The sequence below is a fragment of the Narcine bancroftii genome, chromosome 13 (assembly GCF_036971445.1).
Source record: "Narcine bancroftii isolate sNarBan1 chromosome 13, sNarBan1.hap1, whole genome shotgun sequence".
NCBI lineage: Eukaryota > Metazoa > Chordata > Chondrichthyes > Torpediniformes > Narcinidae > Narcine > Narcine bancroftii.
Window position 1 is genome coordinate 86,730,367 of NC_091481.1, and position 27,723 is coordinate 86,758,089.

At 41.5% G+C, this 27,723-nt stretch overlaps 2 protein-coding genes across 4 annotated transcripts in view; both read left to right on the forward strand.

Moving 5' to 3' along the window:
• The first annotated feature begins 774 nt into the window (after positions 1-774).
• Positions 775-27,723, forward strand: part of LOC138748377 (heterogeneous nuclear ribonucleoprotein L-like) — a 48,000-nt gene continuing 21,051 nt past the window's right edge. For 2 of the 3 annotated variants that reach the window (XM_069908465.1, XM_069908466.1), the window contains exons 1-7: positions 776-879; positions 5,277-5,398; positions 8,142-8,373; positions 10,848-10,933; positions 12,853-12,949; positions 14,999-15,071; positions 26,070-26,129. In XM_069908465.1, coding sequence (XP_069764566.1) covers positions 838-879; positions 5,277-5,398; positions 8,142-8,373; positions 10,848-10,933; positions 12,853-12,949; positions 14,999-15,071; positions 26,070-26,129 — 712 coding nt within the window. In that variant the 5' untranslated portion in view covers positions 776-837. Of the gene's footprint in view, positions 880-5,276; positions 5,399-8,141; positions 8,374-10,847; positions 10,934-12,852; positions 12,950-14,998; positions 15,072-26,069; positions 26,130-27,723 lie in introns of all 3 variants that reach the window. The other variant, XM_069908467.1, reaches the window with a different exon arrangement.
• Positions 16,523-19,099, forward strand: LOC138748378 (uncharacterized). The gene has a single exon (XM_069908468.1). The coding sequence runs from the start codon at positions 16,601-16,603 to the stop codon at positions 17,153-17,155; it is 555 nt and encodes a 184-aa protein (XP_069764569.1). The 5' UTR covers positions 16,523-16,600; the 3' UTR covers positions 17,156-19,099.

Sequence of the window (27,723 nt, forward strand, 5' to 3'; positions counted from 1 at the left end):
CGCCTCTTCTCCAGCGGGCGCAGCTGAAAGATTCTGCGTGCAGGGTGGAAGGGGTCCTCAATGATCTCGTCTTCAGACAAGGATCCCAGTCGATCGCATCGACGGGGACGGGGACACTGCAACCATACCACACTGCGATGCCGCCTGCCAGGACGCTCTTGCTGGAGCTGCTGTAGACAGTTGACGGGATGGTGGCCAGTGGCCTCGCCCCCTTTAGTCTCCTCAGGAAGTGTTGCGCCTTCCTGACAAGTGAGGAGATGTTGAGGGTCCGCGATAGGTGACTGGTTAAGTGAAGTCCAGGGAACCTGGAAAACGACATGATAATTAATGTGTTCTCTTTCATGCCAGTTGCCCATGGGCCTCAATTCTCACCCCTGTTCCAATATCTAAGCCTATGCTGGAATGGTTCCAGGGAGAGATGGAGGAGAGGAGGAAGGTGTCCTCCAGCCCAGGTGAACACAGGTCCAGGCACCTGCCCAGATTTTGCTCATTCCTTGCTGAGGAAAGGTGGGCTTTGCCCGCAGAGGACCCTCTGCGACCGGCTGAGTTGCTCTAGGGTGGTGCATTTCGATTCTCTGCAGATCCTCCTCGACTCCACGTTGACTCCCATTGACTTCAGCGCCAGATTTTCATGAATGAAAACCCGCGCCCTCCAGGGTCCGGCCGGCGGGCAGGCGGGCGACGCTGATTGGAGGGCGCGCCCTGACGGACGTGGCCTCTTCCTCTGAGGGGGGGGAGGAAGGGGCGGGACCGGCGGCGGAAGTGGGGTTGGCGCCGGCGCCATCTTTTTTTCGTCCTCTCCTCGTCGTCGGCGTGTGCGAGGAAGGGAGCGGCGCGATGGCGGGCAGGCACCAGGCCAAGCGCTTCAGGCTGGACAGGGTGAGCGGGCTCCCCTCCCCTTTCTCCCCACCCTCTCACGTGGCTGCAGCGCGCGCGGGGGGGGGGGGGCGCCGGGGGAGGCCTTCCCCCCCCTCCCCGGGGAAGGGGCTGAACAAAGGGGCTGTGAGGCCTAGTGGTGGTCCTGAAGCCTGGGCCTGTCCCGTGGGAAGAGACGGGGCCCGCCCGCGGCCGGTTTGTGCCCCCCCCCTTAAATATTGAGAGTTTGGTTATTAAACTGATTGCTCTGCTTTAATAGAGAGAGAGAGAAGCCCCACAACTGGAACTTTGTGGCAGAATAATTTGAGGACTCCTAGAGCATGGACTAGATTAGTGCCCCCCCCCCCCCCAACTCTAATCTCAAAGACCATCCATCCTATGCCACAGGTGCTCTGTGGTTGGTTAGGGTTAATTAAGTGGGAGTGGGGGGGGGGGTCCACTGGGATGGACCCATGAGCGTGAAAGGGCTGCAGGCATCTCTTGTCTGGCGCAGGCAGCGGGGTTAGTTGAGAGATGTGGGCCGAAGGGCCTGTTCCTATGGCCATAACTGCTCTGGGGTTAGTAAGAGATTACTTCAAGGTGGAATGTGAGTGGGCGGTCAAGACAGGATGTAGATTGTTGGGACGTTGTTGGATCACAAGAGACAGGACCAGGAGGCGGCCATCCGGCCCGTCAAGCCTGCTCCACCATTCATTGTGATCAGGGCTGATCTGATGCGACCTGCCTTTTCCCCTATATCCCTTAATTCCACTAAGATGTAAAAATCTATTCAACCTTGGACTTAAATATAGTTACTCCACTGCTTCATTGGGCAGCGAATTCCACAAATTCACCACCCTCCTCATCTCTGTCTTAAACCGACAGCCTAAATCTTGAGGCTCTGTGTCCTAGTTCTGGTTTTCCCCCACCAGTAGGAACAACTTGTCTTATCTATTCCTATCGTAGTTTCACGTTTCTATAAGATCAAGATAATCTTAACTGTAGCTGGAGATAAGCCGATCATCAGATCAGCCATGATTTCATTGAGTGGCGGAGCAGGCTTGACAGGGAGGCAAAAGAGATGGGGGCGTTGCACTGTTGATCAGAGTGTCACAGCTGCAGAAAAGGTGGACATCGTGGAGGGAGTGTCTACGGAGACCCTGTGGGTGGAGGTGAATAGGAACAGGGATATCGAGGAACAGATAGGGAAATAGATCCTGGACAGGTGTAGTAATAACAGAATTATCGTGAAAGGAAATTTTAATTTTTCAAATATCAATTGGCATCTCCCTAGAGCAAGGGATTTAGATGGGGTGGAGTTGATTAGGAATGTTCTGGAAGCTTTCTTGACACAATACGTAGATAATCCTACAAGAGGAAGGATTTGGAATTGGGAAATGAACCTGGTCTGGTGGCAGATCATAATAGTGATCATAATTCTACCTCCTTTATTGGAGAGAGTTAGGTACAGATGACTTAGAAAAGTGTTTAATTGGAGTAAGGAATTATGAGGCTGTCAGGCAGGAAATGGGAAGCTTAAATTGGGAACAGATGTTCTAAGGGAAAAGTATGGAAGAAATGTGGCGAATGTTCAGGGGATATTGGTGTGGAGTTCTGCACGGGGATATTATGGTAGGGTACGGGAACCGTGATGTACAAAGGCTGTAATAAATCTTAGTCAAAAAGAAAAGAAAAACATAAATGATTCAGAGAGCTAGGTAACGTTAGAGATCTAGAAGATTATAAGGCTAACAGGAAGGAGCTTAAAAAGGAAATTAGGAGAGCCATAACGGCCATGAGAAGGCCTTGGCAGGCAGGATTAAGGAAAACCCCAAGGCATTCTACAAGGATGTGAAGAGCAAGAGGATAAGATGTGAAAGAATAGGACCTATCAAGTGTGACAGTGGGAAAGTGTGCATGGAACAGGAGGAAATAGCAGAGGGACTTAATGAATACTCAGTATTTACTTTGGAGAAGGACTTTGGTGATTGTAGTGATGACGTGCAACAGACTGAAAATCTTGAGCATGTAGATATTAAGAGAGAGGATGTGCTGGAGCTTTTGGAAAGCATCAAGTTGGATGTCACCGGGACCAGGTGGGATGTACCCCAGGCCACTGTGGGAGGGGAGGGCTGAATCTCTGGTGATGATCTTTGAGTCATCACTGGGGACGGGAGAGGTTCTGGAGGATTGGAGAGTTGCAGATGTTTTTTTTTATTCAAGAAAGGGAGCAAATATAGCCCAAGAAATTATAGACCAGTGGTCTTAATTGAGTGGTTGGTAAGTTGATGGAGAAGATCCTGAGAGGCAGGATTTATGAACATTTGGAGAGGTGTAATATGATTAGGAATAGACAACATGACTTTATCAAAGGCAGGTCGTGCTTTATGAACCTGATTGAATGTTTTGAGGATGTCACTAAACACATTGAAGGAAGAGGGGTGGATGTAGTGTATATGGGTTTCAGCAAGGCATTTGATAGGAGCCCCATGCAAGGCCTATTGAGAAAGTAAGGAGAAATGCAATCCAAGAGGACATTGCTTTGTGGATCTGGAACTGGCTTGACCACAGAAGGTAAAGAGTGGTTGTAGACAGGTAATTTTCTGCATGGAGGTCAGTGACCAGTGGTGTTCCTCGGGGATCTTCTAGGACCCTTACTCTTTACGATTTTTATAAATGACCTGGATGAGGAAGTAGAAGGATGGGTTAGTAAGTTGACTGATGACACAGGTTGGGGTTGTTGTGGATAGTGTGGAGGGCTGACAGAGGTTACAGCGGGTCATTTATAGGATGTAAAATTGGGCTGAGAAGTGGCAGATAGAGTTCAACCCAGATAAATGTCAAGTGGTTCATTTTGGTAGGTCATTTATGATGGCAGATTATAGTATTAATGGTAAGACTCTTGGCCGTGTGGAGGATCGGCGAGATCTTGGGGTCTGAGTCCATAGGACGGTCAAAGCATGGGTTGATTCAATGGATAAGAAAGCAGACGGTGTATAGGCCTTCATTAATCATGAAATTGAATTTAGGAGCTGAGAGGTAATGTTGCAGTTACATGGGGCCCTGGTCAGACACCACACGGAGTACTGTGCTCAGTTCTGGTTGCCTCACTACCATAGAAAGGGTGCAGAGGAGATTTACAAGGATGTTGCCTGGATTAGGGAGCAGACCTTATGAAAGCAGGTTGTGTGAACTTGGCCTTTTCTCCTTGGAACAACGGAGGATGAGAGACTTGGCCTTTTCTCCTTGGAGCGACAGAGGATGAGAGACTTGGCCTTTTCTCCTTGGAGCGACGGAGGATGAGAGACTTGGCCTTTTCTCCTTGGAGCGACGGAGGATGAGAGACTTGGCCTTTTCTCCTTGGAGCGACGGAGGATGAGAGACTTGGCCTTTTCTCCTTGGAGCGACGGCGGATGAGAGGTGACCTGATAGAGGTGCTTATGATAAGAGCCATTGGTCGTGTGGATGGTCAGAGGCTTTTTCCCAGGGCTGAAATGGTTGCCATAAGAGGACAGGGGCCGGGGAATAGCTACAGAGCAGATGTCGGTTAAGTTTTTTTAACGCAGAGAGTGGTGGGTCCATGGAATGGGCTTCTGGCAACTGTGGTGAAGGCAGATACGATAGGATCTTTTAAGAGACTTTTGGATAAGTGCATGGAGCTTAGAAAAATAGAGGGCTATGGGTAAGCCTAGTAATTTCTAAGGGATGTGTTCGCCACAACTTTGTGGGCTGAAGGGCCTGTATTGTGCTGTAACTTTTCTAAGTTAAGATCGCCTCTCGTTCTTCTAAATTCCAGTGAGTACAGTCCCAGACGACTCAATCTCAACCCCTTCATCCCTGGAATCAATCTGGTGAACTTCCTCTACCACTTACTTTTCACTTGGGTGTTGATGACATGGCATCTTGGCTGAATTTCTTCACAGCCAATTCAGGATTCAGGAACTGTACTTTTCTATTTTTTTTTTTGCCAGTGGATTTTTCTTTGCTTTTGGATTGAATGAAAATGTACTTTTGACTACGTCTTTTATCATCAGTTTAATAGCTAAATGTTGAGTCTATTGCAAATGTCATCGGTTACTTAGTTTAGATAGACTTGCAGTAATTAAAATATCTTTATTCACATGGAACTCTTCAGACACTGATTGTGGTAAAGACAAAAATTCTGGGGAATCTCAGCAGATCCTACAGCATCGAAACTTGGTAAAGATGTATAATTGATGTTTCTGGCCTGAGCCATTCATGATATCTTTATTTTTGGGCAGTGAATATTTGTTAATCTCAGGTGACCATTCTGGAGTGGTTTTAATTATGTAAGCACACCTGATAGTGTGAACATGCACGTAGATTGTTGGAAGTCCTGTCAATTTACAACTAGAATTAGCTGGTTTGATCTGGCAATAGTTGTGTCCTTTTCGTTTCAGGATGGTGGAGCAGAAAACCACAATAAGATTCTGCCATCTGCTGTGGTCCATGTTCGGGGCCTCTTGGATGGAGTAGTAGAAGTGGACCTCATGGAAGCTCTTCAGGATTTTGGCAACATCAGGTATGTTGAGGTGATAGAAATATGATGCAAGGTGTCTTTTGCTAAAAATTAAGAATATTTTAATTATTGGTGAAAAGGTCATTTCTTCAATTCACTCTTGCAAATGCTGATTGTTTTGTGCATTACATAATAAAAAGAGGAAATAAAATTAAAATAAATAAGAATAAATTAAAGTGGGCATTAGAGTCCTGAAGTTAACAAAATCTGCTGATGCTGGGGTGTTCCTTCATCACCTTTGTGTATTGCATTAGAATCGTGAAAAGAGCTTGCACTTTTCTGGCTCGGAGATCAGCTTGTCCCTTTTGGGAATTGGCTATGTATCAGGAGATTGATGGGCCTAAGTGGTTAGTGGCTGGTGGTTCTGGCATCCACCATGAAGTGCTTTGAGGGATTGGTCTTGGCTGACGTTAACTCTGGTCTACCAGCCAGCTTCACTGCCACAATAGATCCACAGCTGATGTAATCTCCATGGCTCTATACTCAGCCGTGGAATACCTGGGCAACAAGGCCACCTATGTCAGACTGCTACTTGTCAACTATAGCTGTCTTCACATTAGTACCAAACATCCTTAAACTGGGATCTTGGCCTCAGCATCTCACTTCCACCTTTGGACTTTCTATTTGGTAGGCCACAATCAGTGAGGGTGGGTAAACAATGCCTCCTCTGCAATCATCGTCAACTCTGGGCTCCTGCAAAGCTGTGTACTCAGCCCCCTGTTGTGCTCCTTGAACACCCGTAACTGCAGGGCCAAACCCCACTATCGTAGGCAGGATCTCTAACAATGACAAGTTGGAGTACAGAAGAGGTAGAAGGCTTCGTGCTTAGACAACAACCTCTCCCTCAATGTCAACAAGACCAATGATCTGGTTTATAGATTCAGAAGAGTGGTAGAACATTCTACATTATCCTGGCCAACTGTGATGAGATAGCTTTAGTGCTCAGTGTAATGTCTCCAGTGAACTTGTACTGGCCAAGAAAGTACACCTGTGCCCGTGCTTCCTCGAACCTGATGAAATGTGGCATGTTACCTGCACCCCCTTAACAACCAATGTAGGTTTCCTGTCAGGGGGCATCGCTGTGTGGTGCAGGAACTGCTCTGCCTGAGGCTGCGAGAACCTGCATAGCCCCATCAGGAAAAGCTGTGAGTGAGTGAGAGAGTGTGTGTGTGTGTTGATATAAATATATTCTTGGTATAGACCTGCTGAGTGGGGTATGCGACATTAAATCAAGAGTTTCCTAATGTTTTGGAATCTCCAAGGTGCTTTCAAAAGCCAAGCATGGGTATTATCCCAGTATTTCGACTAACCTATTGTCCAAATTGATCTTGTGGTTTATCTGATGGTGTTTGTGGAACTTTGCGTGTATTTCGTCCATCTTCCTCTAGGCCAAATCTTGTGATGAACAGTTTAAATCTATACCTCACTTGAAATTGCATCTCAGTAGATTTGTGAAAATTCCTAGCTCCTTTTCAATTAGTTTTTAAAACAAATGTAGCGATTAAAACATTGTGCAGTGGAGTTCAACTGTGCAATTTCTTTAGTTGTGGATGTTGCTGATGTGATTTTCCACGTCGTTTGAGGCAGCAGGTAGCTACTGCTTTTGACAGCTGCATTCTCTTTCACCGTGCTGCTTAGGAGGGAGTACCAACATTTGTGCCACGTGACGAGTGCTGTTCCGTTTTCAAATTGGATGCAGTTAGGAGGGAATCAGATTGTTGTTGCCATGTGACTTTTCCATATTGGCTTTGAGGTGCTCCTGCAGTGCTTTCTTCCAAATGATGAACACTAGCTATGGTGTAACCGAGGTAGAGGGAGTAATTATTTAGTTAATGGGTGCTCTATAGTTGTTTTTGTTGGAGTTACATTGGTCCAGGTAAGTGCTGTGTGATTGATGGAAAGGGAAGGCATCTAGCCGTGTTAGCCTTCTATCATTCTGAACACGGCTTGGTTGAGACTGTTGCTAACACCCACCAATCAGCCCCAGACACAGTCATCCAATCACAGTGTATATTGGGTTACCCCAGTTTAGGTTTCGGTCAGTGGTGAATCATCACATGGTGGGGGATTTGGAAATGGTAAAACCATTGAATGCCAGAGATGGGTGGTTGGAGATGGTCTTTGTCTTGTGCTTCTGGGCTGCTTCCTGTATGAATTTTGTGATAATTTATCGCAAAGTGCAAGACTACTGACTAAACTGATTCATCTTAGTTTCTTAGTCTGTGCACCAGTTCACACCAGAAAATTCTATTTAAATCAGTTCAAATTGAATTACTCCTTTGAACTCTGTGTCACTGTTTCCGGGACTGGTTTTATACCAAACCACCAGCTGGATCATACTGATTTTTTTTTTACCTTTCGTACCCATGGGCCCAGTTAGGGGTATATATTAACAACACGGCTAGATGTCTTAGAACTGGGTTGCCCAATTAAACCATAAACCCTTTCCATCAATCACAAAGGGTTAAACCACAAGAGAATGAACACAAGCTTTGAGAATCTTAAGAGGATGAGGGCTGGACACTAATGGATGATGGTGTTAGTCTTGTTCTAGCAATGTTCAGTGTGGGTGTATGAGCTAGTACTGGAATGATTGAACGTTTTTAGTCCCAAGACGTGTTGATTGTGCTATTGTGTGTTTTACTTAAAGCTATGAATTAGGAATGTGCTCCATGGATGATTCAGAATGTTAGTAAAGAAAACTCCAGTCCTCTGGTTTTATGATCTTTGTGTATTTGGATTACAGTTGCGTAATGCTGATGCCAAGGAGAAAGCAAGCGTTGGTGGAGTTTGAAGACATCGGTGGAGCATGTAGCTGTGTCAACTATGCGGCTGATAACCCCATTTATGTGGCTGGGCAGCTGGCCTATATTTGCTTTTCCACAAGTCAGAAAATTGCCAGGCCAGATGATGATGACTCCAAATGCAATAATGTCTTGTTGATCAACATTGCTAATCCTATTTATCCCATCAATACAGTAAGTTGAACAGAAGATGGATAGAATGTGAAAAATGTGTTCCTTCATCTCCCTCTCCACCCTCTAGCCCGGAATATCGAGGCAGCCTTTTACCAATCTTGATAACAGATTATGTTCAAGATGACAAGCACTGTATGATTGTTGCTAGAAACTGTCGCAGCCCTTGGTTCATTCCCACATCCTAAAGAGCCCAGCTACAGCTGGAACGTGACAATATGTTGAGCTTCACATCCCACACTTTCTCAACGCCACAGAGCTTTGCCTAGTTTTCAGATGATCGTGTGGGAGCTTGGTTTTTTGATTTGTTGGAGGTTAGAATCTGACCAATTCCAGGCTTTGCTTTTGAACCTCCAGGGCATTGCATGTATGTGACCAAAAATAGACTCTCTGCTATCATGTGTCTTTTAGAGAAAAGATCATTTTTCATTCATCAGTGTAGAATTGCTGGCTTTTAACAATTGTATTCCCAGCACACTTAAAGGGCAGAAACTGCGTCAGTTTCTTTCAATTTAATTTCTTCCTGGCACGTTACAAAGTATTTTAAATGAATGGGTTCTGGTATTAAACACCCACGGGTTGAGTGTAGCTCTCATATTTGGATGATGTGGGGTTCATCTATTCGACATCTCTCTCTTCCTCATTAGTTGGAGTGGATTCCACATCACAAGAAAACATGATGTGGTCCATTGAGGCTTTTGGAGCAATCCTATTCCCTCCTATCTCAATTCCAGCAATGGATGAGGGGACAAGAGCACACATGAGAAACCCACACTGTCACAAGGGGAAAAAAACCAAATTCCAAATATCACCATTTAGGGCTGAACCTGGGTTGTTGAAGATCTAGATGCAGCTCAGCTCCATAATTTTACTTTCAGATGAAAAAATTGATGCTCAGAATACTTCCATAGATATTAATGTGAGTTTAAAGCTTGTACAATAAAATCCCCGGTATCTAGGATTCAAGCAACTAGCAATAAAAAGAGGAAATAAAATAAATAAGAATAAATTAAAGTTTAGAATTGTAAAAGTATTGTTCTCCGAAACAACACACAACCCCTTTGTGAAAATGAGAGCAAAGATTCAACCAGCGGAGAACCACGGTCAAGCCCTCGCCCAGCAGCAGCTGTTTGAATAAAATGGCAGCACCCAAGATGAAGAGCCAGTTGATGCTGCTCGTCGCTGGGGTGACTCCCCCAAAGTATCTCCCTAACCCTGCCTAGTAAAGACTTTTAGTATAAAGTATATTAATTATTAAAGCTCTATCTGTAAACTGGGGGGGGGGGGGGTTTTAATTATGTCGGAGATGTGGTTAGCGCAACGCTGTTACAGTGCCAGCGACTGGGAATCGAATTTAAATTTTGTGTGTTACGGGAATTACCTGATTAAAGTGATCTTTACATAGTTAAGGACTACAATATTGATTTTCCAAAATGCTTTACATTTTTAACTTTTTTTTTGTCTTAAACTGTTTATTTTTTTTTTTTTTTTTTTTTTTTAAATTTTTTATTTTTCACACCATAAATCACAAGATCAAAAGTTTATGCAAGATATCTTTTTGAAGGTAGCTAATACGCAAGGGAACATACTAATAGGAGGGGATTTCAACCTTAATTTGGATTCAAACATGGATAAAACTGGGAAAAAAATTAACAAGAAGAACAAAGTAACCAAATTTATAATTAAATCGATGCAAGAAATGCAACTTTTGGATATATGGAGGAAACAACACCCAAAGGAAAATGAATATTCATATTATTCGGGTAGACATAAAACATACTCAAGAATAGACCTATTCCTGTTATCAGCCCACATACAAGGGAGAGTTAGGAAAACGGAATATAAAGCTAGACTATTATCGGACCACTCACCCCTGTTATTGGCAATAGAGCTAGAAGACATCCCTCCAAGAATGTATAGATGGAGATTAAACCCCATGCTACTTAAAAGACAGGATTTTAGAGAATTTATTGAAAAACAATTAAAAATGTACTTTGAAGTAAATACGGAATCAGTGGAAGATAAGTTTATACTATGGGACGCAATGAAAGCATTCATTAGAGGGCAAATAATAAGTTATGCAACCAAGATGAAGAAGGACTATAATCAGGAAACAGAGCAGTTGGAAAGGGAAATAATAAACATAGAAAAAAAATTAGCAATAAAGGAAGATACAACCAAAAGAAGAGAATTGGCGGATAAAAAAATAAAATATGAAACATTACAAACTGTTTATTTTTATGCAGATGTATTTGTTAGACACTAAGTGTGTGTCTCAGGCAACCAGAAAATTATTATATCAGGCATCTGCAATCCTGTAGATGCTTGATACCGGTCATTTTATTTATTTGATGTGGGGCTTCATTAGTATTTATGCCCTCAGATTTTTATAGACAGTTTTACGTGTCTGCTTTGTGGGTGCTAATGTGTTTAATTGCAATCTATGGAGTGAGTGTTTGTTTACTGCTGTTTTGCAGGATGTTCTGTATACAATCTGCAATCCCTGTGGGCCTGTTCAAAGGATTGTGATCTTTAGAAAGAATGGAATTCAGGCAATGGTGGAATATCCTTTGCAAACTTGAAATGCATTTTTTATTTGCCTTTTTGTTCCTTTAAAACACTCCTAAAGGAAAACTTAAATAGGCTTAGAAGCTAATCAGCTCTTGTGCAGACAGAGTTGCTGGAAGAACTTGACAGTTCAGACAGCATCTGTTGGTAGAAATGGTCAGTCAACATTTTGGGTATTGTTAGGTCTGCTTTGTTCATGAATGAGTGAGACAAACACCAGACTGAGTCGAAATCAGGGTTCTTTGTTCTTTATTACCGGATTGTAACACTTGCGACTAAACATGTTAGTCGGAGAATGCATTCTGCCGTTATCAGCAAAATGGTGATTTTTTATACCCTTGGATATGTGCTTAGAACATCATCATATCATTACTTGTCCAATGACTAAAACTGTTGCTATCCTTTCCCTGCTAGCTTCCTGCCTCTCAATCCATCAATGTCTCTCTTATCTTGTAAGTACAAGGATGCATTCACATCTTGTTACAGCCCTGTACATTCCCATCTCATGATGTTTTACCTAACAGTATGAACCCTTGATTGAGACAAGAGGGATGAGTAACCTTCTGTATGTAAATAGGAAAGAAGCTGGGGAAAGACCCAGAGGTGATGGGACAGAATTTTAAACTTGCTACATCTCCATTGCAAGGGTATAATTTTTTGTTAGCATTTCCAATGACACCTGACTCAATCTTTCTGTCATTTTCTAATCTTATTGTAGGATTGTATTTTTTAATGTAAAAAATAAATTAGACATGTAGCCCATGCTGCCCAATCGACCTATATTCCCCGTAAGTTTCGAAAGGGAGGAACCTAGAGCACACGCAAGAAACCCATGCAGACATGGGGAGAACATACAAACTCTTTACAGTGCAAGATTTGAACCCAGGTGGCTGGTGGTGTTAACACCGTTGTGCTAACTGGTGCTGCCCTTTTGGTCAAAAGGCCAAGAGATTTCTTCAGAGGGATCTGGAATAACATCATTGGGGTGCAACTATTGAAATTGCCGGGCCATGAAAAATCTGTGGAAATGCTTAAAATTTCCGCTACCTGACTCTTAATTGGGGAACATTGGAGATGTAGCAAGTTTAAAATGTAGGAGGAACCATTGGATGATAGAGAAATGATTAAAAAGGTTAATGATGCAAGCTATGAAGATGGTAACGTGGCGAGAAACGAACGTGATCTTGAATAAATGGGAATGTGGAGTCATCAGAAATGGTTTAGAATTTTGAAATGCAGAAAATGAGTGTGGCTTTGATGTAAAGTGTCTCATTAATTGGTTAATATAGAAACCTCCTTTGAAGAAGACCGCAGAGCCCACCTCACTGACAAAAGACGAAGGAGGAAAAACCCAACACCCAACCCCAACCAACCAATTTACCGCTGCAACCGTGTCTGCCTGTCCCGCATCGGACTTGTCAGCCACAAACGACCTGGAGCTGACGTGGACATTTACCCCTCCATAAATCTTCATCCGCGAAGCCAAGCCAAAGAGAGATAGAAATAAATACAAACTGGAAAAGTAATCAGATGAAACGATTAGTGTACTTTTGTAACTGTTTTAAACTCTTATTTCTCCATCCTACATTACAAATGGAATACAAAGTTGGTGATTTTTTTTCATGTTCCATTGCTAATTTGGTAGTTTTTCAGTCAACTTGAAATTTAGCTTTGTCTTGTTTGACTTCTGTGACCCTGCTTTCAGCCAGTTTTGGTAAACAATGCATCTTTTTGTTGATTATTCACCAATTATAGGCCTCCCTTGTACTCCGTAATTGATGTAGTGTCAGGTAGGAATTGTTTTACAATGCTGCATTTACCCAAAAAACACATTCAGTTTTTGAGCACTTGGTGAAACTATTGTTGTTTGTTTTGCATAACGTGTGTAATGGCATTTTTCTTAATTCACCATACATTTGACTCTATTCAAAGTGCGCAGAAGGCCAAAGCATCTCTGAATGGTGCTGATATTTATTCTGGATGTTGTACTTTGAAAATAGAATATGCAAAGGTAAGTTTGCCACCACTCTTTTCTGCAGTTATAAATAATGTACCTTTGTTCCTTTCTCTCCTGTGACGTCTAAATTCCTCTGACGTGGATATGGTTCTAATGGAAATTCTCAGCTTCCTTACACAAATAGGATATTCTATTCTCATAAACCTAAACAATGAGGATTGACAATCTATTTGACTGTTGGCCAAAGTCAACTATTGAAGCTCTATCCTTCCTTCCAGCACCCACGTTTGTTTTGCAATTGGTTGCTGGAGTAAACTTTTCAAAATGTCCTTGAAAACACTAATGCCAAGTAACATTCTGAAAGGCCTACATTTGTTAAATGCTATTGTTTATTCGTTTGCAAGATTTGATTATTGCTGCCAAGGCTAGCGTCTATCTCTCGTTCTAATAGCAGCAATAGTTCTTCCTGGACTGCCGTAGTTGGGCGGTGAAATTACTTTGAATAGTGCCAGTGGTCAGGGTCCTCCAGTATTTAGAGCTGGTGATAATGGAGAAACAGCAGTGTGTTTTTAAATGGGATGTTATTGACTTTTGAATTTAGTGATCTTCACCTACTCTTGGTACCTTGGTCCTTCCATTTGTATAAACGAGGGCAGAATTGTTAAAGCCATTGTGATTTGCAGTGATGTAAATAATAGGATGATGGACTGCAGACATGGACAGACGACGAAGTGATTACAAATGCTTCAATATTAGCCCCAGAAATGGGCCCTTCAGCCGTCTATGTCCATCCACACTGATCTTTTTCTATTCCCATATGCTAATCCCATTTGCCTATATATCATGCCTATTTAAATGCCTCTCCAAATGTCTAAAAATTGCATCTGATTCTTTCACCTCCTGGCAGCATCTATAAATTTTAAAAAATCCCTTGGATCCTTTTTAAAACTCCTTCCTCTCATTAACATATGCCCTCCTGTTTTTGATACCTCTATCATAGCAAAAAGATTTTAACTATCAGCCTTCACTCCAGGGAAAGCTCGTCCAGACAGTCCACTCTCTCCCGACATCTCATCCTCTAATCCAGAAGAATCTCCTTTGCTCTGTCCAGTGCAATTACATCCTTTCTATAGTGTGGCCACCAGAACTCCACAGAATACTTCAAGGGCAAGAGTCCATAAATAAGTCATGGCCGATGACAGCAATTGAATATCATTTGATGTGTTGCCAATTGACTGGTGAGGCCTCACTTGGAGTACTTTGTGCAGTTTTGCTTATTTAAGAAAGTATGTTCTGGAATTGGAGAGGGTTCAGAAAAGATTCACAAGGGTGATTCCTGGAATGAAGGGAGTAGCAGAGGAAGAACATTTGATGGCTCTTGGACTGTATTCCTTGGAGTTCAGAAGAATGAGGGAGGAACCTCATAGAACCATTTTGAATATTGAAAGGCCTGGACAGTAGATGGGACAAAGTTGTTTCCAATGGTAGGGGAGTCTAGGACGAGAGGACACAACTTTAGGATTGAAGGGCACCCATTTAAAACATACGGAGGAATTTCTTTTGTCAGAGAGTGGTGAACTTCTGGAATTTGCTAAATTCTACATTACAAATGTATGGCCTGTGGAGGCTAAGTCATTGGGGGTATTTAAAGCCAAGATTGACAGCTGTCTGAATAATAATCAGGGTATCAAGGGTTATGGGGAGAAGGCAGGAGAGGGGCTGAGAGAGAGAATGGATCAGCTCATTATGGAATGGTGGGGCGGAGCGGATTGATGGGCTGAGTTACCTACTTCTGTTCTGATGTGGACTATAATGCTTAGCAAGTAAGGATCTTCCTGTCTTTGAAGGAGGGCTCCATGAATTGTGGTTCTTGTGGAAAAAATTATCTCACACACGCACAGTCTCAATTCCATCGAAAACTGCATTGAGCATTGAACCATTTGCTTCAATTAAACCTGAATGTTGTGTTGTTGGGTTCTCTTGGGATTTGGTCACTGGAGTGCTTTTGATGTTACAAAATTTGTAAATTGGCTCAGTAAATGTCGAACTATTGTCATTCCAATGTACTTAGTGCAGGTGAAAATGACTTGTATTCCATTGCAGCCAACCCGTCTGAATGTTTTTAAGAATGATGCAGATACTTGGGATTATGTAAACCCTAACCCTGGAAGACCAGGTAGGATCATATATGCACGTTGCTGCTATTTCTTCTTGCACAACCTGTCTTTGCTTCTTTTATTCAATTTTATTTTCTCTTGCAAACCTATACTGGAACCTCTGACCTTCAGCCATTGTCAATTAGTGTGCAGGGCAAGGAAGTCTTTATATAAGAAAAAAATTAAATTGGGTTTGTGCATAAAAATTGTCACTTTTTTTTTTAAGCAAAATTTGACGTTAGTATGTCTTTAACCTTTTAAAGGTTAAGTTTTCCAATTTATGGTCTTCTGCCATTGCTGGGTCTAAATGAACAGATTTACATTGCAATTCCTCAGTGGTTTGTCTATTGCTGCATTCCTAGGAAAACTATATAACTGCCTCTGGGATCTTTTGTATCCCCAACCTCCTTATCCCTACCAATTGCAGATAAACTTTCAGCTCTAAGTAAGCTCTGGAATGTTCTTCTTGTATAAATGTTCTACATCGGAACTGGGGAAATCTCTTGTATTCCAATGTGATGCAGAATCTATGGAAACTCCATTTAACCGAGGTTTTATCTCTGGTTAAATATAACCAATACATTAAATCAGTTAAGAGATGTTTTCTTTTTCCCTTCCTAAATTGTAACTAGTATTGCTTTTTGGTATCTCTGGTGTGTTAGTGGGTTCCAATCTTTCATAGAACATTACCAAGCTCTTCAGTCCACAATGCCTATGTTGAACATGATTCCAAAATTAAACTAAATTTATTCTGCCTGCACAAGATTCATAACTCTCCATTCCTGGATATTCGTGGGTCTATCTAAAAGCCTTAAATGCTGCTATCATATCTGTTTCCACCACTACCCTGCATTCTCTTCCAGCACACTTGACCCAGCACAGCTTTAAACTTCCTCCTCACCTTAAATGCACATTAAGATTCTTTTTTTTTAAATTGTCATGTCATAAGACAGATGTAATGTCACACAAAATTTCATTTAGTCTGCTCTAAGGCATAGATTTGGCATCAGCAGAAATTACCCAGTGCCTCTTGCAGTCAGGGAAGGAGAAGAAAAAGACAGTCCCTTATGAGTTGCCGAGTGCCCATAGGTTCGTTTCCAGGGCTCCTGCAGCCTCTGCCAACTGCACAAACTTCAGTCCAAATCATCGGCCACCCGAGCTCCAGATCCAAGCCTCCAACGGAATCTGGAAACCCTCAGCCCCTTCTCATAGCCTGTTTCTGGTACCAGGTGCCCTTTTAGCCAGTCCTCTAATATTTGCTGATTTTATCCTGGGGGAAAAAGAACCTCTTGCCCGCATGCTTCCAGGCATCAAAATATAGTCACACAAAGTGATGGGTTTACAGAGGAAATTGGAACTGACAAAACTGTGGCTGCTGTGGGAGTTCTTCGGTCTTAAGTAATTTAAAAAAAAATCACCTTCACTGGGAGAAAATGTTTTCTTATTCACTTGCTCTTTTTGATTTGAAGAATCTCGTCTTTGCCGACATAGCTGATTATGCAATGGGAGAACAATAAAAACCACGACTGCAATAAAAACCACGACTGCAATGAAATCCACGACTGCAATGAAATCCACGACTGCTATAAAAACCACGACTGCAATAAAAACCACGACTGCAATGAAATCCACGACTGCAATGAAATCCACGACTGCAATGAAATCCACGACTGCAATGAAATCCACGACTGCAATGAAATCCACGACTGCTATAAAAACCACGACTGCAATGAAAACCACGACTGCTATAAAAACCACGACTGCAATAAAAACCACGACTGCAATAAAAACCACGACTGCAATAAAAACCACGACTGTAACGAAATCCACGACTGCTATAAAAACCACGACTGCAATAAAAACCACGACTGCAATAAAAACCACGACTGTAACGAAATCCACGACTGCTATAAAATCCACGACTCCAATGAAATCCACGACTGCTATAAAAACTACGACTGCTATAAAAACCACGACTGCAATAAAATCCACGACTGCAATAAAATCCACGACTGCAATAAAATCCACGACTGCTATAAAAACCACGACTGCAATAAAAACCACGACTGCAATAAAAACCACGACTAACGAAATCCACGACTAACAAAAACCACGACTGCAATAAAATCCACGACTGCAATAAAACCACGATTGCTATAAAAACCACGACTGCAATAAAAACCACGACTGTAACGAAATCCACGACTTAACAAAAACCACGACTGCAATAAAATCCACGACTGCAATAAAATCCACGACTAATAAAACCACGACTGTAATAAAAACCACGACTAATAAAAACCACAACTGCAATAAAAACCACGACTGCAATAAAATCCACAACTAATAAAATCCACGACTGCAATGAAATCCACGACTGCAATGAAAACCACGACTGCAATGAAAACCACAACTAATAAAATCCACGATTAATAAAATCCACGACTGTAATACTGGTACTTCCATTATCATTCTTGTTATTTTGCTTCTCCTTGGAATTCAAATTCTGTAAAGTGAAGAATCTCCACAAAGATGCACTGTTCAGCTAAGTACCAGGGAGCCTGAATGACATTTTTTTTGAGCCATTAAATTTTTATCACTTGATAATTTTGGCTCTTAAGCTTTTTCATTTGTCCTAGCTGAGTTTTGACCTCAAGCCTGTTAACTCATCAGTCTTGATAATCATTTCACAGGCATTCATTAGTAATTGTATTTTCTCCTGAGCCCCCTACATGTCGTGTAAAAGTTGAAATTATTTCCTTCACTCAGAATCCATCCTGTAATTTGGTTTCATTTGGATATATTATTGGTAGAATGTAAATTGAGTAACAAGTAATATTGATCTTTTTTTGAAGGTCTTGTCCCTGGTTTGCAGGTTATCACTATAATTGGTTAAAGATTTTATAAACTTTGGCCCTAATCTCTTAGATAATGGTTGAAGGTCAAAGGTTAAATCTAGAATCTTCACTGAGGTAAGCTTCCAGCACTGGTGATATTGGTTGTCTGGTCCTGCCACATTTGGGAGGGGGGGGGGGGGGATTGGTGGAAATAGCTTAATATTTGTGTGAGCAAGGTGATAATCTAGCAGGTAGCCACAACACAACTTCAGGTTCTTTCCTTTAAAGCCTTTTGTTTGTGGGCACACACTTGAACTTTAATACTTCGATTCACAAAAATATCTAAATACATAAACTGCACTGTAAATTCTTGCACTGAATTGTTCTTGTCATACTTGGAATTGCCCTGCCCAGAAATAAAGCATCGGTCTCTGCACAACAATATTTGATTCCTTGGATGTTGTCACTCGAGACAATTTGCGATTAGCGTTCAAACCACCATAATTTAATATTTGGCTCAGACTTGTTACATTTAATTCACAATTTCAAATGTTTCCAAACAGTGACAGGTCAATATCACAAATCTTTAACTCAAAATGTTCTGTTGAGGCAACTGAATATTGGCAAGAATTGGAAACATTTTTCAGTTTAAAGTTCGATTTTACAACATTTTGCACTCAATATATTCGACAGGAACTTGAGTGACAACACTACACTTGGAATGGTGTAACTGGGAATTGATTAATAAGATTCAGCTTAACGACTGAATCTGTTTGGTTTCATTTCTGAAAGGATTTGTCTCTTGAAATTCAAGGTTTTATAAACACACCTCAATGGACTTTCTGATTATTGAGATCTTTTAGTATATCTGTGGAGGCTTGATGAAAACTTGTACATTTCCATGTAGGAATGCATTACTAAATACATTTGTCATATTTATTCCCTACAACCAATTGATTAACCCTTTTCATTTAACAAAGTTACAAATGAATGAGTTTTCAGATGTTAGCATAATGCACATGTTATTACCTTGCCACCAACTTATTGTTTAAAAGATCTCTCCGCTATTTCATTAGTTTGATATAATGTTGATTTGTAGGCTTAAGATAACAATGAAATACACTTGGTATTTGCATCTGTCATTTCCTGTTTCTTGCTTTGTAAACATCCCCTATGAATTAAAAAGCTTTGAAGCCATAGAATGGTCAATAGCAATGTGTTCCTTAATTGATTCATGATTTAAGACCTACTCACTTTAGGGACAGCAACCAATATGTTGTTCTGAGATTCAAGTCTCTTGCATTTGATTACAGTTACAGACACCTCCACAATATCTCAACATGGTTATTGTACCTAGATGTACTTCGTGACTTGCAACCTAACTTTGTTCTCTATTTTTAACCATTCACTGGTTCAGTGAATTGAGAGAATTCATTTTGTGGTCACCTCAGTTCTTCGAATATTTATTCTCATTAAACCTGAATATGGAATTCAACAAAGACTCCAGACTACTGTCAAATTTTCTGCTTATTCGTCGGAGCATTAAATTCTCACCTCATTGCTAATCAGAGCAGAGCTGCACTTTGTTGCAATTTCTTTTTCATATATTGCTCTGTTCACCTGAGATCTTCAAGAATCCTGAAGGGTGAAAAGTCTACGTTAATGTATGTATATTTCTGTCCTATGTTACCATGTCAAAGTGGGGGAGTTACAGAGCCATATCTTTAATTCTGCTTCTTGCCCAGTTGTTTAGTTTCTCAAGTTTTCCTCACCTGCACCCTGCCCTTCTCAGTTTTCCCAACAGCAAGTTTGATGTAAAAATGGCTCTAGGTTGAACAAAATCATCAGATTTAATGCCTAGGAGTTTTGAATGTTTCTTTGCAGAATGGAATCTGCCAAATACTCTGTTTGGATCACCTTGTTTACACTGCCCATTGAATCATCTCCTATTAGAGGTAGCCTCAAGATTGGAAAGACTAATCTAAATGGGGATTAAGCAACTGTTGTCTTCATTTAGTGTTATCACCTTCAACTGTTCACTTCCAGTAATCCAGTAGTAGTATCCTCTTAATATTGTTGATTCTTTACTGTAATGAAAATCTCCCTAGCAATTGGAATGTGGTCCCGGAATTGTTTCTAGATTTTTTAATTGTGTTGAAGCTTGGATTTCTTTGAGGTGCCAGCCAATGCCAGTGTGCTAACCAGAAATTGAAGGTTGCTGGAAGCTTATCCTCTTCGTACAGTGAACCTTCAGCCTTTCCTCAGCAGCCTCTATTCACTGACTACAATACAAGACGCTCATTTGTATATACATTTGCAACGGTGGGCGTTGCCAACGCTGGACGTCGGCAGCACGCACAGCTGTCACGTAGCTAGCACTGCGCAAGAGGGGAGAAATAATCCATGGGAACAACACTACTCACAAGAAAACACATGAGGATGTTCTTCAAGTTGACAAGACCATGAAATACCTGAATAATTCACCTCAAATATTTCCCCTCTTGTAAATCTACCTCACGAATCTCTAGCAAGGCGAAGACACTGAAATAATTCATCTGCAAAACCTCCTATCCCTATTAGCTGCAGAAAAATGGGACACTCTCTCATGAGCACAGAAACGTTGTAGGTTTTTTCCACCGGTACAGATGCTATTTTGCATTAAAAATACTCCAGTCATACAGAATCAATGAAGGTTCCTTCCACTTGGCAGACAATTCTACAGCCAGAGAGCCAGTCAGTTCTGCAGAAGAAGTCTTTCTGATACCATCTGTGAGCAGGTACATTCAATTCTAAGGGTATACAAGGAGAGCATGAGGGCAACTAAACATTTATTTATTTTTTTAAAAATGAATGATCGATACTTTTGGCATTTCAAGTGTTTTGTCAACCTTTTGAAACGCACGGAACAGCATGTCACAATTCATTTGTTGTAGTTTGAGTATCAAGTTTTGATGGGACTGTCCAAATGCTCTTGAGAGGGTACACAATTGTGCCTATGAGTTCATTTGAAACAGAAAGCAACTTTTCACTCTATTTCAGTTTAAAAATAAAATAGGGCAGAACATGGAAAAGGGAATAGAATAAATATAAAATGCAAGAGTTATAATCCTGGAGAGAGTGGAAAGTGTAATAGAAATTAAGAATTAGAATGGAGAAATAGTTCTACACATGGTTAAGCAGGACAGAGTGTTCCAGATTAATAAACAATAAGGATCTGGAGCAGAGGTGACCTGTGCAAGAGAGATTACACCTGAACTGGAGGGGGTGAACAGTATTCTGGCAAGGAGATTTACCAGGTACACTCAGGAGAAGCTTTAAACTGGTCTGGCAAGGGTTGGCATCTAAAATGGAGAGGGAGGAGCAAAGCGAGGAAGGCAAAAGGAGTGAATTGAAGCAGAACAGGATGGCGGAGGGCAAGTGTCGAGGGAAGATGGATAAGCTTCATTGTTTAACGCAAGAAGTTGACTGGAAAAGCTGTCAAGCTTGGGATTGGACAGTGGGATGTTGAGGCCATGACGGTGCTGTAGTTGGAGAACCAGGACTAACAGCTCAATGTTCTGGGGTACTGTTGTCACATATGTGATAGGAACAGTGGGAAAAGAGGTGAGGGGGTTGCACTACCAGTCAAAGAGAATCTCACAGTAGAGAGGATGTTGATGAAGAGCTATCATTTGGATGGAATTGAAAAGGAGTAGTCACTGGGTGTACACTGACCTGAACCAGAGCGAGAGGATAAATGTGTGGAGAGATTGCTGATGTCTTCCAAAATAAAAACAATCCATTGCTGTTATTGGAGGCCATTTCAACTTTCTCAGCATTATCTAGGAACACCAAAGTATGAGGGCATCAGGTGGAACTGTGTAAGTAGGTCCAGGAGAACTTCTTCCAGCAAAATGTGGATAGATCTACTAGGGAAGGGGCAATATTGGACAATGTACAGGGAATGAAACTAATTGTTAGGGGAACATTTTGGGACCAGTGGTCACATTCTATTAGCTTTTAAGATGGTCTTGGAAAAAGATAACACAGGTCTTCAAGTGAGAATGCAAAATTGGGCAAGGCCAAGTTCAACAAGATTATGCAGGAGTTAGTAGTAGTTGATTGGGGACAAATGTTAGGTAGTCATTTAAGGGTAATAATGAGGGTCTGGGATGAACCATGTACCCTGAAGGATAAAGGGCAGGGATGGAAAGTTGATGGAACCCTAGTTAATGCGATGTAGAGGCACAGATCATAAAGGAAAAGGAGGCATATTATCAGATGCAGGTAGATGAGTTCAAGGGAATTCCTTGAGGAATAGGTTGGCATAGACTAGAAGGGCCAAATTGTTTTTTTGTGCTGTAGTGCAAAGCATATAAGAACATACTGAAAGGAAACGAAGGAGGGCTAAAAGAGGTCTTGAGATGGCTTTGACAAACTATCAGGGAGAGACCAGAACATTTTATAAGTATATTAAGAGCAAAGGGGTTATTAAGAGGGAAAGAAGTGGAATGCCTGCGGGTTCAGTACTGGGACTCTTGCATTTTGTAATATACATAAATGATTTGGGCAAGGATGTTTGCGGCAAGGTGCAGAAAGTGAAGATTACCCGGGTTTGCAGTGGGATTTGGATCCGACGGGGGAACTCAGCTGAGGAATGGCGATGCAGTTCATCTTGGGAGAAGTGCAAGGTGCTGTGTTTTGGTAAATCAAACCAGAGCACGATTAGCTTTGTTCATGACAGTTAAGCAGCCAAGGGTCCAGGTAGCATAAGTAAACAGTAGTTATGAGAGTGTTTGGGGTATGGAATACAAGTGTTAAGATGTCATGTTGAAGTTATACAAGGCAGTGAGGCCACACTTCGAATATCTTCTGCTGTTTTGGTGGCTTAGCTATGGGGAACTATAAAGTTGAAGAGGTTATAGAAGTTTGCAAAGTTAAGTTATTGTGAGAGACTGGAAAAATTGGCTGGTTTTCCTTGGCATGTCGGAGGTTGAGGGGACCTGACTGAGATTTATAAAATCAAGAGGGGCACAGATGATGTGAATAGTGGTGATACATGGAAGGCAGATCTAAGGCGGGAGGACTTAACTAAGGTGAGGGACATGAGGGGGCAGTTTTTCCACTCCAGTGGTGGGCATATGGCACGAGTTGCGAAACAGGAACTTTAGCTTTAAGAAACTCTTGGATAGCTCCATTGGATGGGAGAGGCTTGGAGTGACCTACACAACTGCCTTTGGCAACAAATTCCACAGATTTGTCACCCTCTGGCTGAAGAAATTCCTCCCCGTCTCTGTTCTAAGTGGATGCCCTTCAATCCTCCACTGCCCACTCGGGCACAATGTTCCATACTGTTTGGGTGGGGAGGGGGGAGTCCTTGATTTCTCCTCGTATTTCCACTTGATCTCTCTCCCTCAGTCATCATATTTTAGGTATCCAATTTTATCCTTCATTGAAATCTCTTAGCAACTTTTGATCCTGAAGATTAAATATTCCCCTTTATTTACAATTATAATTGGTTCTTCTTTTGCCCAAGTCAGTGTAGAGTTTGGCATGTAATAACCTTTCCAGATCTCGACTTTGCAAAATCTTTACCTACTGAATTTAAAAAATGCAGAAAATACTAGCAGGTTAGGTTACCACTGTGGAGAGAAAAGCAGTTACATACAAATAGTTAATTTTTAACATTCAAGTAGATGACTGTTAATGTAGTCCAGATTCTTAATGGGAGCACTTTTCTATCCGTGTACATCATGAATATTGTCAAGTAGCTAAATGGCATAAAGGAAGGAAATAGTGACATGGTGCTCCCATAGCAAGAATTTGCACATTTTCATTTCACTCCCGACCGTGGGTTGTGTTGTAATTTTCTGTCCATACCTGTTTTATACATTGTCACCTCAAGTCCCAAAAATGTGTGACCAGTTCTCCCCCCACCCACCCCTCCTGAGCTGCATTCTTTGGGATACCACAACATATTAATCCGACCTGGTTCAAATCTTCCACATTCACGTATGGGTACGGATGAGCTTTTCCCTGCCATTTGCTCATTTTCCCTTCTCTGATAATATTTTCTAATACATCTCTCCAATTGATCTCTGGTTCAAGGGCCTTTTAAGCATTTAGTTTGAATGGAACTTTGCTATCAAAAGTGCCTTGCAAGACACACGAAGGAGTACAATCTTGCAAAAAGTTGGTGTTTGGGATTTATATGTGCCAACTTTATAAAATACCATTTCTGACATGGCAAACAATGACCTTAACTAAATAGTAATCCCCTGACCGGTTTTGATCTTGTAAGATGCGTCAGAGTTTATATAGCCCTTCATAAATCACACAGTAGTGCTGTTGAATGCATGAACAGAATTCAAAAGTTCAGCCAAACAGTTTGTTGATATGTTAAATGCTAGAGAATATCTTGACAGTTGGTCCTAGTGGTTGGAGCACAAACGATCAGGACCTGGTTTGAAACCCGCGCTGTTTGTACGTCCTTCCCGTGTCAGCGGTGTTTTCCCAGGGGCTTCAGTATCCTCCCACCATTTGAAATGAACCAGGAATTGGAGGTTAATTGGGTGTAAATTGGGCGACAGGCTTGTGGGTCAAAGTGGCCTGTTACCATGCTTAAATTTAAAATAAAAACTTTTAAGTGTGCAACTTAAGAGCCCAGATGGAATGGAGAAGAGGTATTACTGAGCAAATGTACTTTCCATCTGTAAATCATCGAGCAGTAGTATAGAAATGAGAAATAGTGTTCCATCAAGGGAATGTGTTAGTGCAACTCTCAACTCATAAGGTATGGACTACTTTGGCTGCATTTTCTTTAGCTCCGATATGACATGGACTTTTACCCCCTCCATAAATCTTCGTCCGCGAAGCCAAGCCAAAGAGAAGAGAAAAGTCTTCATTTCTGTCCTGAATTTACTGAATGGTTGAGCCTCTAGAGCAACCTTGAGTACTGGATTCCAAAGGTATATCTATTATTTAGTGATTAGGTTCGAGGTGGGGGGGTTACTTGGATAGAGAGCTGTTTGAGCTCCCTACTTGTCACATCAGTACTTACTGAAGGGTGGGTGCATTAAGTGTTTTTGGATAGCCCACAAAAGCATCAATCTGCACATGAGTTTTAAAAGCCAAGAGACACATGCAGAGAAACGAATGGTTTTCTGACATTGAAACCAACCGTCATCTTGTCCTCCAGGCTTTCACCAGAAAAGCATCATGGAAAGCCTTTCCGTGGCAGCTTTCTCAGTGTGCTCCAATAAGTTTAAAACAAAAGATTGAACCCACAAATTGAGCTAGATAATTTAGAAGCTTTCCTGTTGATGTTTCAAAACTGCCCTAATAAATTAGTTTGGCTGAACTTGAATTCAAGCTTACTGCAGATGTGTCCATGGTCTAAGTTAGATCAATTTAAAAGAGAAAATATATTGCATCCTTCAATTTATTTGGCCTTAATATGTTAGGTGCAGGCACATTAGCATTTTTTATATTAATTTGCAGATTACATTTCAAATTGTATCTGTGTATCAGAATCTGTTCTGCAATACATCTCGCAATGCCAGTGGTCCACAATGGGTGAAGTTGTATTTGCATAAGACGGTCATTTTTAAAAAAAAATGTACTTGGACACTTCAGGATATGAACACACAAATTTCCAAATGAACCAACAAAATTAAGAACGTTGCTACTTCAGGGTTCAAACGCTGAACAGCTTTTCTTGCATGACTTCTCAGGATCAAATCTTCAGGCTTTCATGTGTTAATGTGTTTCTTCTGTAATTTCCTCTGTGTGCTGTAAGCTTAAAATGCAAATAAAGGTTGATGATGTGTGGAGAATTTTCTAATTGTAATCTTTTGTTTCTATGGTCATTTACTGTAAAACCTATGATGCAGGGTTGAAGTTTCAAGCCTGTGTTGAATCTTCTTGCAACCGTATGTTTGATGGAGAGCCATCTTTCAAACCATTTGTTGCTGTTGAGGCATAAAAAGTGGTAAGATAATGTTCACTTGGACCTTGTGCCCTAGCACTGCTGTAAGTAGACATTTATGTATTAGTTCTGTCTTAATACTTCTAATAACTTTGTTATTGTATCCTTGGGGATCCTTAATCTTGTGCTGAAAGTGGGTCGTGTGTAATAATTTTAAGCTTTATCCCAATTAATGTAATTTTGTTTTGTTAGTTTGCTATTATTTTCTATTCCAGAGCCTCCAAGCAAGCGTTCAAGACCGCCTGCTTTACTTGGTGATGCTCCATCCAGCTTTGGTAAGTAAAGTCCTGAGGTGGGATGTGCCAGAGAGAAAAAAAAATCCCAGTACTGATCAGCTGTTCCACTTTGCATTGTACTTCATTTAGAGCGACCGTCCCATTTTGAATTCAAAAATCTTTGCATACCCAGTACCTTTGATAGAGCTTGATATTCAAGACAAGATGGATTCTTTGAGTTCTGCATGTTATCCTATTTATGCTTGACCTTAAAATAGAAACACAATGCTAGAGGAACTCAGTGGGCCTGTACTTTAATAGTATAGATAACCAACATTTCTGGCTTGAGACTTCATCAAGGTATGGAAAAATGTCAGCAGGCGCCCAAACAAAATGGTTAGGAAGAAGGGGAGGGCACACCAGCAAATGGGGGGGAGGAGGGATGGCTCTGTGAATGGAGAGGGAAGGGGGTGGAGTACTCGAGGAAAGAAAGGGAGGGAGAATGGAGAGTAGACTAGCAGAAGCTGGAGAAGTCTATGTTAATGCCATCCAGTTGGTGAGTGCCCAGACAGAATATCAAGGGTCGTGCTTTTAGTGGGATGGCATGAAGAGATGTGAGCATGGAGAGTGGGGTGTGGAATTGAAGTGGATGGCCACTGAGAGATCCTTATCACTGATGCAGACAAAACGAAAGTGCTCAGCGAAGCGATCTTCCAGTCTTTGTCCGATCTCTCCAATGTAGAGAAGGCCACAAAAGGAGCACCGAATGCAATAGATAGCGGTGTGGAATGAGCTTCCAGGAGAAATAGTGGCGGCAGAGTCAATTTTATTATTTAAGAAAAAGCTGGACAGGTATATGGATGAGAAGAAGGTGGAGGGTTATGGTCATTGTGCAGGTAGGTGGGACTAGAGAGGAGTGTTTGGTTCAGTGCGGACTAGAAGGGCCTAATGGCCTGTTTCCGTGCTGTGATTGTTATGTTATAGTTCCTGCAGATACACAAGTGAAGTGTTGCTTCTCTTGAAACATTGGTGATGTATTTATCTTTGCTATATAAAGTACATTATTTGACCAGCTGAGTTTCTCCAGTATTGTGTTTTTACTTCAACCAGGTGACTGCAAATGTTTTGACCTTGTCAGGAAAGGAACAAATCTGTGTGTACTGAAAAAAGCCATAAACATAAAATGAGATTCAACTGCACTGGCACCAGTGCAGTTGCCCATTTATTCTCCCATTATCAAAAACAAACCATATAACTACTTACAGCACAGAACAGGCCAGTTCGGCTCTACTAGTCCATGCCGGAACAAATTGTTTATGTTAATCAGTTGTACATGTTCATGATGCCCCAAATCTTGTACATAAATAATTCACAAATACCCGCAGATATGCAACCGACCTCCCACTCCCTGAACACCTTGACACCTTTGCTGGCAATATCTTTGTTACATGAATTCAGCCACTGAAGTTGGAATTCGAGGGCCAAACCCATCGGGACCATTGCCTGAAGAAGGCGCACAAAATCAATGACCCATTACCGATTGTTCGAGTACAAAACTCTCGCATTTATACATTTATTCCGTAAGTTCTCATAATTCAGCAAAATATCACAAGGTTGCCATATATGGAAAAACAATTCCAATGGACCCTCTTAA